Source organism: Convolutriloba macropyga, chromosome 1 (assembly GCF_964194025.1).
Source record: "Convolutriloba macropyga chromosome 1, txConMacr16.3, whole genome shotgun sequence".
NCBI classification, from domain to species: domain Eukaryota; kingdom Metazoa; phylum Xenacoelomorpha; order Acoela; family Convolutidae; genus Convolutriloba; species Convolutriloba macropyga.
In genome coordinates, this window is record NC_134468.1 from 39,004,622 (window position 1) to 39,017,287 (window position 12,666).

The following is a 12,666-nucleotide window of genomic DNA, read 5'->3' on the forward strand; positions in this document are numbered from 1 at the left end:
AAAAATATTGGTTTGATTAATGAAGTAAATTTAATACGATTTTTTAATAGCCGACTGCAGTCAAAACATACGTTCAAAATTATGTAATAAAAATTTGTATTTGACATTTCTAATTTCTCTAGTCTGAGTCAGAGTAAGGAACAATTAGCCTCGATCGCTTTGCAGGCAATACTTCAATTGAACAATTTTCATCATCGCTCTCGCCAATCAATTCGTCTTCTATCGCCTCATCATAAATGAAAGGGTTCCCAGTCCCACACTCTTTCTCGCTATCATCCTCTTGCTCATTGTCACTCAGATCACTCCAATTCAAAGTAGGTTCATTTTGATCGAACTCTCGCGGAAAGAACCCGGGATCAGGTGGAGCTAAAACATAGTCACTATAAAATTTGTTCTAATTGCTTTATTAAAAAAAAACATTTAACAACCGAAAGATGAAGTTGATGCCGTGGAGACAGAATCTGCGTCATGTGGAGTGAGCTCTTTGAACTCAATTAAGTTCTTCTCTTCGTCAGCTGACAGTGAAGCTCGATCGTCGTCGTCGGTATCGCTTGAAAAGTCAGTACTAGTTGTGCAAGATTTTGGTGGCTCCTGGCCAAGACTATAATGACCGTACGGTAAGGTGTCAATGCCATTATCAAGAATAAACCGCTTGTCGTCGAAACAGCTCGGAGCTGTTTTATTTGTAGTGGTAACTTGTATCTGGTGATTAGCGGAATGTATTCTGGTCATTGGCGCCCTGCTGCTAACACCTGTTTGAAGACACTGGAGGTATTTGTCGTGATGAAGCGTTTTCTTAAGTACCTTCTGAACGCCCTTTGCACTCTGTTTAACACCGCTGACAAATTTGATACTATACATTTTCGATCGCAAGATTACACTTTCCTCCAAAACTGATCCATTTAATTCATCTGTCATTGTCAAAGGAACTTTTTTGTTTGTCGGGTCGAAAAGCGGATGAGATGTTGGATAGTCGCTCAAATCCAGCAAATGTTTGAACTCCTCCATGTCCTTATACAGATCATCAGTCTCTATGCGATACAAAAGTGAGTCAGTGTCCTTATACGTGACGCAAATTCGCGAACCGTATCTTGGTCTCATCTCGTTGTAATGAAAATTGTATAGTGCGAGTTTAGAAAGATCAAGGATGGCCGCTCCCACAGGCGTTGGTTTATCCCATTTAACAGTTGGCACGGAGAAGTAAAGGGAACATAAGTTGTCACTGATAATTTGGAACGATTTGAAATTCGGTTTTGATGTCAGTTTCGAAGCTTTAACCTGATCCGAAACAAACTGAATGTTTTTTCTGTTTCGTTTATTCTCCATGGTTTTCCCGAAACAGGCGTTGGACATAAGTTTGTAGAAATTTTTTTCGAAGGTAGTTGATGCCATTTTTCGCATAGAAGTGTTCTTTTCAATATAAGGACGCAACCAGTCTGACTGATTAAACTGGAGCACGCGATGAAGAGCAACCACTTTCAGTCCCTGTTCCAGATAAAACAACAAATTTTCAATATGACAGATATAATTCTTCTTATCAAATAAAGTTTCCACAAGCTTCGGAACAGATGCCCGGTTTTGAGCTAACTGCTTACTATAGGGTGACAACCAGTCGTCGCTAATAAAAAGTTTCTCAGGAGCCAGTGGAAAATCAGAATGATCGTTGTGAATCGAGGCGGGATAATTGAGATCAACTTCAACAAAGTAACCGACACTATCTTTGTTTTTATAAGTCTCAATGAGAGAATCAATATCAGCAAACTCAGCCCACTGGTATCCGTCTTTTGGCAGTTTTTTCATCATTATCCCACCATAAAGCGAGGTTACGTCTAAAAACGCCCCATAAACTGACTTTTGATCCTTGTTGTAACCATTCAGATCCTTGTTGTTTGCTCGAAAGTGGCGAAGGGCTCCTACTCCGTTGAGACCACCTCTGATTGCTTTTTCGCAAAAGAGGAGCATATCAACATCCGAAAGCAATCCAAGTTCAACGTCCGTTGTTATCAACATTGCGTCCCAGCTGAGATTCGGTGCACTGTAGAAGTATGCTGGATCTAGACGGTAAACATTAATGCACACTGAACGGAACAGTTCAAATACATCGGCCAGCAAAAAGACATCAGTTTCCAAATAAGCATCGTGGTAATCTCCAAAGTTGTCACATTTGAACAACTGATACATTTCAACAGCTTTCTGATGCATTTCCTCTGTGATATCTATCTTTCCTGTTAATGTGTTTTTCCACTCTTCACCGTAAACGGGAAGACCATGCTTAAACTTTTCAAAACAGTCCAGATAGGAGTAGGGAAAAATTCCTTTGCTTCTAATTCTTTTGAAATCAGCATCTGAGTATTGAGCAAAATGGCTACGAAGCAACTTAAGATCACCATCTTGTAACTTCTGAGCCAAAGAATCAAGACCTGAAGCCATAAAATTGAAACTATCGAGAAAACGTATTTCGTTTCGAACAATTTTCTCAACACCACATTTATTGATGTAGGTCTTAACAGGAACTTGAACCGAAAAAGAAATAAACGTCTCCTCAGTTCTTGATATTGCAGAGAGAATTTCGTTTTCCTCCAACACAAGGTACTTCACTATGTGATGAGCATCGTATCGCGACAAATTATGAAAGAGAACCGGTAAAAACGATCCAACTGTAACAGCTAAATTGCAAGCTGAGTGCGCCACTCCAAGCACAGTTCCAGTTAAATGACAGTGATGGACTACTTTCTCCTCAGTGATTAGAAAATTTTTTTCACAAATGCAACACGGCGCTGTCCAGTTCTCAACAAAGTCTTGTTTCGCAGAATTTGACATTTTTAGAAAGCGATAACGTTGTCGCTCGGAGTCCGCCCATTTAACCCAACTTCGCAAAGTACTCATCAGAACTGAAATGCAGTCTTCTACTCTATAAAACTTCTTTAGTTGCACGTTGTAATTCCTGCTGTCAACTAATACAGCACCGAAACTACAAGGGTACTGTTTTTCAACGACAAAACTCGAAGCAGAGCTTTCATTTAAGCCATTTCTGACAAGTTCCTCAACTGATTTAAAAGCCTCAGTTCGAACGTCGAGAGCCTCTAGATCCGCATAAACCACGAAAGGGCATTTGAAAGTTTTTTGCCAATTTTTGAATTTCACCGTTGACCCTTCTTCAGGCATCTGAGTAACTTGAGGTTGATGATGCTCGCAGAGAGATTTATGCAGCTTAAACTTTTCTCGCGCAATGCTCTGTAGACAACGCTCGCAAAATTTTCGTATATTGTTCTTTGAGTTGGCGGTGGCAGGCGAACGCAGCAAAACTTTCATAACACGATCCAAATTTTTTATCAGGCAATAATGCCAATTGTTTTCTTCTGATAAAAGTAACAAATTTATTCTTTTGGTTTTGCCTCTGTACTTGCTCAAATAAACAGGATAAAATTTTGTCTGTTCATAAGCGAAGACGTTGATTTTAAGGTGATTATTTTTCTCAAAAGCCGGTATGTCAGTTAGAGCAACTGGCATTTTTTTCGGATTGTAGTGCGCTAAAATTTTGACGGTAACTTTGAGGTCTTTCTTGATTTTGCTTTATAGGGAAAAGCGCAGCCAACACAGAGTAGAGAAAACAAAAATTATCCTTTAGATTCTTGATGTTCAGAACCGATTTTCGTTGATTTTCGAGTTCCGGCGGTGTAGCTATATATGATCCGGCTCGGAGAGGCGCAAACTTTGTAACCTTCAGCTCAACTAAATGCAATTTTTCAATAACCCATCCACTTCCAGCTGTGCAGAAAACGTTGATTTTAGTCAACAGTTTATCGACGTGTGAAAAATATTCGTCGGCTGTTAAAGTCGTCGAGAGGCTTTCCATTGGACTGTGAAAAAAGCAAACAGTGCTATCATCGGTCAACGGATTCACAAATTTCACTTCAATACACATTCCAAATTTGATCAATATCAGATCTTCCAGTTTGCTGTTGATGAAGTCAATGATATCACTTTCCTTATTAACAAGAAACTCAAAAGGGTCAAAACTGGAGTCTCCTGATAATTTCAGCCGAAAGGACTGGAAGTGCTCCCGAATAGCTTTTCTTTCACGCTCTAATAAAAAATTATCGTTTTGACAAAGATGAGCAGGATTTGTTCTGGCGGCAGGAGCAGTCACTGAATGTTCATCCGTGCAGTGTTTCTGCCATGCGTCCTGTTGACCGAAAAAGGTCTGACATGTGTTGCATCTTACTGAACGATCAAACTTGTGCACATTCTTTAGGTGACGGACTAAGTTTTTGGCAAGCGTAAAAACAGTTTGGCAATGGCCACATCGAAAACTCTGATCAGGCAGCTCGGAATGTTTTTGATGCCTATGCAATAGAAAATCTTGTCGTTTCGCAATGTCTTGATTACACAAATTGCATTTCACCATAACGCCTAAACAAACTAATTAAATCAATTTTTATTATTTATTCCTTGTAGGAAGTGGCTACAAGGAAGTCTCTGGCGTTGTTCAATTGAACAAGCCAGAAAAGATGCAAGGGTCCAGTTTATTCAAAACCGGGAGTCCAAGCATCTTTTTTTTTGTTTAATTCCTGTAATGGAGGATAGTCGGAAAACAGACTTCGAAAAACATAAGTTTTTCGAAATCTATTTCCCAACTATCCCCCACCCGACTTCTGCTTGGTCCCTTCGACGAGAGGTAGCCAAGACTGACGGAAGCCAGAAGGAGAATTCAGTATCCTTAGTGATGTATAAGAAAACTACAAGAAACAAAAAGAACAGAGTCAAAAATTTTGAACATCACTCTGACGCTCAAAACATCAACTCTGTTCTCTTTGTAACTTGCAGCTTTCTCACATCAAAAAGCATACTGATTTCAGTAATCTTAGCGAGGTATAAGAAAGCTGCATATAAGAAAAAAAAACAAAGTCGAACATTTTGAACATCACTCTGAAGCTCAAAACCTCAACTCTGTTTCCTTTGTTACTTGCAGCTCCCTCACATCACAAAAATTACGATTCCTAATTTTTGCTTTTTCTGTTGTAATTTTTGAATGCTTTTAGCAGTACTATCAAGACCACGAACTATTAATTTTGAGAGCACATCTCAAAATAGCATGCCGATCTGTTTTTGATTAGCAATTAAAATCAAACGGGACTCAAAGTTTCAGACTTTTGGTCAATATGCATAAAAATTTCAGTAACTTGACGGATATCGGTAATTAAACTCAAATCTTTTTTGAGAAAAAAAGCAGGAAGAGCACAACTCTTCGTATTTAACTAGCTTAGCATAAAGTTCATTTTGTCAGCCAGTCCGATAGATTAACCAAAAGTAAATTTTCAATTCAAGGTATGAATCGAAAAGGAGTTAAAATTTCACTGAAAAAAAGCACCAAAAATTGTTGATGCGTGTGGGCTGACAAACCAATGCGAAATTTTTTCTGAAAAAAATGAACAACCCAGTGAAGTTCATATTCAGCGATCGGAAACTTTAAACTCAAAAATAAGAGCTCAGCTCTTTCGGTAAAAAAAAGAGCTTCGCTCTTCAAGAGCACCAAGCATAAAGTTCCTAAAACCCTCTTTCTTTCCCTCATACCCGCATATCCCATTTCATCAGTTCACTATATTGACCAACCCATACCCCATTTTCTTGATATTAGTTCTAACAATAACGTGAACGATTCTCACCTCACAACTTTGGATTATTAGTGCTACCGATTTTGGAAAATATCATAAATTCGATTCTGATTGTATTTCAGAATTATTTCAATTTCGACAGAAAGTTAGAGAACGGAGTAAATTTTTCTTGACTGCTCAGCAGAGGCACAAGTTTAGGAATTAGGACCGAATGAAAGAAGTCTCCGTTATTTGGCTCATATATTTGATATTGGTATCACCTGCTGATAAATTGATACTATGTTTGTTCATGAAGAAGATGGTTGTTGGTATTGAATGTATCTAGTGAAAACTTGTTCACGCCGAAAAGATAAATTCGACTTATGCAGGCTTAAGTCGCACCAAATTAGGTGGTAACACAGGTTTTCCATATGCACGGACCTAGACAAAAAGCTATAAAAACGCCAAGATATTTCTGATTTACGCGACCATTACCGTTATCAATAAAAGATTAGTAGTATAAAAAGGGCTCACGCAGGTACCGATTCATCTCAACAAACTCAAATTTTAATCAAACCGAATTTCAAAAAAATCAAACCGAACTTCAGTCCCAGTCGATGATGGAAAGTGTCTCTGGTGGATACTTCTTTGAGTATAAAACATCAACCCGCCTTCTTCGAGTTGCGAGAGATGAATCGGAGAACGGGAGCAATATTGAGATAACGCTGTTTAAGTTCGCAAACGACAAACGATATCTGAACCAGTCAGTAGTGATACCTGAACACCACTTCTCAGAAATAATGGACTCTTGTACTCTCGAGTCTGATATACTGAGACTAATCTCCGAGGGTAAATTCAACACAGAAGGCCGAATCGTGATAAATTTCAATGTCTGCGAACGCATGAGGATGGACAGCAAAAACTGCGAAGTGATACGAGACATAAAGGGTAATATTTTATATATGTTCCAACTAATTAGGGTTTATTGTAGAATAGCAATCTGCTTATTAAAACTGTGCGGATTGGTAGAGGTGTTCTGATATGAATGTCTAGATATTTTGTTTCTATTTAGGGTAATATTTCATATATGTTCCAACTAATTAGGGTTTATTCTAGAATATCAATGTGCGTATTAAAACTGTATGCGGATGGGTAGAGAGGTTCTGATACATAAATGTCTAGACAATTTTGTTTCTATTTAGATACAGACAACACGTACTACAGATTTGCGGTCAAATACTTCGACCCGCAGGACATCATACTGAGTGTGTTCTTCTACCTTAAGAAGTTCAGCCTCAAAGGTGATATGTGGGCATTGCAATACACAGCCATTCATCTACGTGAATTTACAGCCCTGATGCTTCACCATAGAAACTATATGAGGGCTAAGCGAGAGAAAATCAATAAGCGTTTGATCCCGATTGCCGAAGTCAAACCAATGAAAAGAATGCGGGAGACTGAAAGCGAAAATAACCCCCCGAGGTTGTTGATTTAGCCTCAGAGGATGATATGCCTCTGATAAACTTTAGAGACTCAAGAGAATAATTTTGAAATTATCATTCGCAAAACAATAACATTAAATTTGATTATTAAAAGCATTGTTGTATTGTTCCTTGTATTTAATAATCATAGCTGTCTTCTTGCTACAAATTGTTCTTAATTAGAAATCTTGTTTGAAAGCTGTACTATTGTATGCGCGAAAGAGAACGGTTAAGATTTTCGCATTTAAATTGTAGCGTTTCTTAGTCTTTGAGTCTACACTAGATAAAAGGCGGCAAAGATAGAGATACCAAAACGTGCAGCAATAAATGAGTTTTAGCTTTTATCTAAAACAACAGTTTTTGATTCAAAATCAAATTTACCCAGAAGCGGTTTGGTAAATTCAGCACACAAGACAGAAGCAAAAAGGACCAAAAGCAAATTAGTCAATTTGCGATATGTCAAACACAAAGATAAAGCAGTAAATAATGGGCCATAAAACGAACTTTGTATGAACTAACCTTGATGAAGTTCGGTATATGATTGCCAAAAACGTTTCAAAATGATGCTCCTGTAGTACGGTGGTTTAGGCTAAAAAACTATGAGAAACATATGAAAGCACTAAAAGATTGGGTTCGAGACTAATAAGTGGAGGGATCCTTTTTCTGTGCGGTAGACCACCCCATTTCTCACTACTCTAAGTATATCAAAAACTGCAATAAGCGTTAAACTGACCGCTGACGCTCAGGTTAATTTCAAATTCATAATAAATTTTTGAGGCAATTGATTGTAATGTGATGCCTCATCTTTCATCCTACAATAACTTTGCGTGGTATAATGGCATTTTTTAAGCAGCTCTTCATAACAACGAGTGTTAAACTCAATAAGATAGAGTACATAAATGAAACTTGGACTTTGACTTCACTTCTACTTAGTGAAGGTTCAGTTCAAAGTTTTTTTTTGAAAGATGCTGAAAATTTATAGCAACGTAGCCAACGCTGTATTATATTGATAAATGACTTTTTGTCGTCAGGTGGAGGGGGTGCGGCAAAAGTGACAGCCTCCAAGGCATCCTCTGCCTACGGACCGAGTAGTAAGGACCCGGCAGACATGGCTGATGAGATTGTGGAACTGAAGAGGAAACTAGCTCTCGTTGAGTCTACAATCAACCAATCAAAGGGCAGAATGCGACGACTTGAAGAAGAAAACTCCAGAAAGGTTTAATTTAATTCAACAACTTCTTTAAGGCCCTTCTGCAGCTACTCTTTCATAGCAGCGTGCTAGCACGATTTTTGGTACAATATACCCATGTAAACATTGAAATGCTAAACCAATCAGTTGCAATTTATTTTAGTTTGTATTGGTTGTGTTGCTGTAAAAATCGTTGAGACCAAAATTGTCTCTCAAACTTGTCATCAGACGAAGTAAGAGCGAACCGGCTGTATCGTATCCTGCAGAATTGTATTTTATTTTTGAGTTGCGCTCATTTATCCATTGCGATAGTTTCCGTTTGATCACTACTTCCTTAAATTTGCTGCGGACGCATTTTTTCTGACGCTTTTCCTTTTTAGAGATCTTTGAAGATTCAGATTTCAGTCGAAACATGCCTGGTCCGTTAGTACCACTTAATTCTACATAGACGGCAGCCACTGAGACAATGAAATTCTTTTAACGAATTGTTGACGTTGTCATTGAAAGAGATTTGTGCCTCTTCAGGATAAACAGATAGAGCAATTGTTGAACCCGGGTGGCTCTGACGATACTCGCAGATCTCTGGCCGAAAGGGGAGGTGGCGAGAGCTCCTCAGTGGTGAACAGTCTTAAAAACAGAAATATCAAATTGGAACTAACTCTCAAAGAAAAGGAAAATGAACTAAGGTAACCTATTTCATATTACGGCCTTTTTAAGGAAAGCTGATTTTTCTTAACAAAATGTCTTTTAATAACCTTTCTAATTGCCTTAATCTCCATATCGCCCGAATTTTTTTCATAATACATTTGAGGAATACTATCATTTCTTTTGCTACTCACCTTAGTAAAGGAGGAACTATATGCTCAACTGTGTTCTTTGTTCAGTCGATTTTGGCCGATCGATATAATCATTGCAGAGAGTTGTGTGTGATATCATTGGAAAGCCCTTTTTAGCGTCCAATATACAATTAAAAAGATTTTTTAGTATCATGTTTTCCCAGATTTATCGGGGTTTAAAGTTTCGAGAGCATTTGACTGATTTCCCTTTGTTTTTGTTGTTATCATATTCCGTATTTTTGCTCAAGTTTCCGTCAATTTTGCTTCAGATTTGTTAAAATTGTTATTGATAGTGTTATTGGTTTTACCTTTAAAGATAGAGGAGTGTTGCTGAACTGCTTCATCATGCCTGCTTTTTGTCTAAAATTTTGACCAAAAGTACCAAATACACTTCTTCAACTCACTTTTTTTAAATTTTACCGGACGTACAGGACTAAAAACCGCTTACACAATCTGCTTTTTAAACTCCAAAGGGGGCTAGTTATACTTTCTCTTCCTATGAGAGTGTTCTGGAATTAAGAGTTGCCTGTTTTTAGCTAATTCAACTCCATAATTATCGAAAATGAGAGTGCCATAGTTTTTGTGGCTTAAACACAGTGTTTTGCAAAATTTTTTTGTGGCTCAAGCAGTGTTTTGCAAAAAGTTTTTTTGTGGCTTAAACACAGTGTTTTGCAAAAAGTTTTTTTGTGAAATGTTGAGTTCTGCTTGTATTGGTTGCCGCACAACGATAAGTGGGGGGTTTTGCTGGCCTTCTGTTGGTTTTTCTATTTAGACGTCAAGATTTTTTGTTACCACTATTTGACGTCACAATCAGAAATCTGCTTTCGTTCATTCGTTCATGCAATATAAATTGAGGTGCGTGTGTAACGTTATTTTTCACTTTTATTGGAGTGAGTTGTTGTTCTTTCGCTGATTGAGTTTTTGGTCTCGCGTGGCTTACCTCGCTCACAAAATTGACTTCCTGACTCTGAAACTCACTTTGCTTTACTTCAAAGAGATATGGTCAAGTGAGTGCGTATCACTCTTGTAGAAGTTTATTTTACAGCAGCTCATAGAAACTTCAATAACCTAAGCATTCTCAAATAAAATATAACCTCTAAGCATTTAATAAAAAAGAATTTTTTTTGCCTGTTTTTTTTTATCTTTTGGAGGTTGCAGATCTACAAAGCTATTGTGGCTATTTCTGGCAATCTGCGAGCTATGTTTTTGTACTCCGATGACTCGGTGTCACTAATGACAGGTCCAATTGGCTTCCTAAAGTGTTAATCTACCTATTTTTTTTTGTTGAGGGCTTATGGCTGTTTAGACTTTGAGAAATACTTTTTTTTAATAAAGAACAAAGAATTTTGGAGCTTTGCCACTATTTATCTTATTTCTGTCAACTTGTAGCGAGTTCTATACCGATACACGACACGTCACATTTTTTGATTAATTAAAATTTGATCTTTTTTGCCGTTTTATGTTTTAAATAAAATTTCTTCGGTTCTGAAATTGCGAGTTTTCATAAAAAATTTTGAGTTCTGGACATTTTTGAGGTTCTTTTGTATTGCATTGTGCCATTAAGACAGTTCACATATCAACGAAAAGGCGTTGAAAGAAGGCAAAGCTGAAAATGTCTACATTTTTCAGTGAATAGTATATGGTTTTAACGGGTTCGACAAAATTTTTTTGATTTTTTATTTTCGTTTTTGTCGTTCGATTTTTAGTAAGGTGACTTATTCTTGATAATGACAGCTCTCAATGGCTTCCTATGGAGTTATGCATAAATCTTTTATTGATTTCAACTGATATCGCAAAAGTTTTACTCTTTTTGTTGTGTTTTTGTGTGCTTCTGTTTTTGTATGTTTCTAGTGAAATACAAGTTAATTTCTTTAGTTTTGGTTTTGATCTGATGCTATATTGACTTTGTTATTGTGTTTTTTTTAGAAAAATTGATATTGACTATTGGTCATAATGTTAATTGTTGTATTTTGATTTTGTTTCTGTTGTCTCGTGTCTCGTAGTCTCATTAATGGCAGTTCTCATCTTCACTCTAAAGTGACAATTTTTAATTCCTGTAAGAGTTTGCATTAGAGCGATTTCATATAAATGTGAAAAATTATTTGCCAGTGCATATTAGCGAGCCTCGTTGCATGCTAATAATTACTCAAAAACGGTAAAATCAAAGCGTAAGGAAAAGCCTAAGGAAAGGACTTATTTTTAGGAAGCTGAAAGAAGACGTGAAGACCACACGAGCTGAGGAGATGAAGATCTGTATGGAGGCATTCTATCAAGAGATCATTCGGCTAAGGGCAGCTGTGCACACGGGTAGGCAACATTGTTGACAGTGGCGTAACATAGTACAGATGTTGCGTCACTTCGTCCACTACTCTGTACTACTGTTTTAAAAATGTACCTGATAATATTGTTTTTTAAATAACTGATTTTTGATCTAGTAATTGCCGTGAAATAACTATCTATTTTAACCATAAATGAGCTAAAATCAAAAAGGGCTAGAGTTTGACGATAACTTCAAAATAACTTTCGAGAAATGAATCTCTCAAACCGTATGTGTCACTCTAGTATCAATCCAATGAGCAGAGAAAACTTGATATCGGCATATCTCCCTTGACACTGTTTCATTGTATAGTATTTGTATATAATGTGGCTTTTACTTCCTTTTTAGGTAAGAAAACAACATTGGGAACTGACTCGTCCAAGCAAGATAGAGGAGATGACTTTGCATCTAATCGTAAAATGAAGACTCTAAATGCCAACGTATTAAGGTAATTGTTTGTGCCTATAACATCTTAATTGATCCTATTACAATTGATACAGTACAGTTTCCAGTTAACTACACGCCAGCAAAACTTATAACTTCAATGGATCCAGCGTAAAATTTTAGAGCGTTGCAAGTGAAATGTATGGCTACTATAATATTGACAGGAGATGTAACAACTATCGGCACAAGAACTTGATTGTTTCTGCCTTCATACAAATTTCCGGAACCAATTCTGACTAATGTATAATTTTGATCTTTTAGACTATCGGAGTTGAATAAAGACTTGGAGAGTGAGAATGAGAGACTGAAGAGAGAACTGGACAGTGTCAAAGACAGTCTTGACAGACCCGAGAGCGGTGACATGGAAGACATGACCAGGGAACAGCTCCTTGATACTGCTTACAAGCTTCAACAGGTACAAACTGTCAAACCCGACCCCACCTTATTGTGAGGGGGACTATATGCTCAACTGTTTTTTTGTTCAGTCAATTTTCGGCTGTCCATATTTTAATCGTAGAGATGGTGGTATCAATAAAACTGCCCCTCAAGCGTAGAATATTGGGAGTTATCGAGGTTTAAAGCTTTTGTGAACATTTGACACTTGACAAGATTTTGTTCACTTCTAGAATCAATGTTGCCAAATTATGTATCACGCCAAGATTTGGAACAATTACGTGTTTTTAATAGATGCTCAGTGATAGCAAGTCTAGTTTTGGTCTCATCGTGGATTTTTACAGTGAAAACGATTCGGACTGTGTTGGAGCAATGTCTCATTTTACAAATCTTTTCACAATTTTTAAAATCA

The 12,666-nt window shown here is 37.3% G+C and overlaps 1 protein-coding gene across 1 annotated transcript in view; it reads left to right on the forward strand.

Annotated features, from left to right (window-relative positions):
• The window catches only part of LOC142338673 (uncharacterized), a 62,150-nt gene that overhangs the window by 15,133 nt on the left and 34,351 nt on the right, over window positions 1-12,666 (forward strand). The window contains exons 6-10 of the mRNA XM_075388541.1: window positions 8,107-8,291; window positions 8,790-8,950; window positions 11,304-11,407; window positions 11,766-11,865; window positions 12,123-12,276. Of these exons, the coding sequence (XP_075244656.1) occupies window positions 8,107-8,291; window positions 8,790-8,950; window positions 11,304-11,407; window positions 11,766-11,865; window positions 12,123-12,276 (704 nt within the window). The remainder of the gene's footprint in view (window positions 1-8,106; window positions 8,292-8,789; window positions 8,951-11,303; window positions 11,408-11,765; window positions 11,866-12,122; window positions 12,277-12,666) is intronic.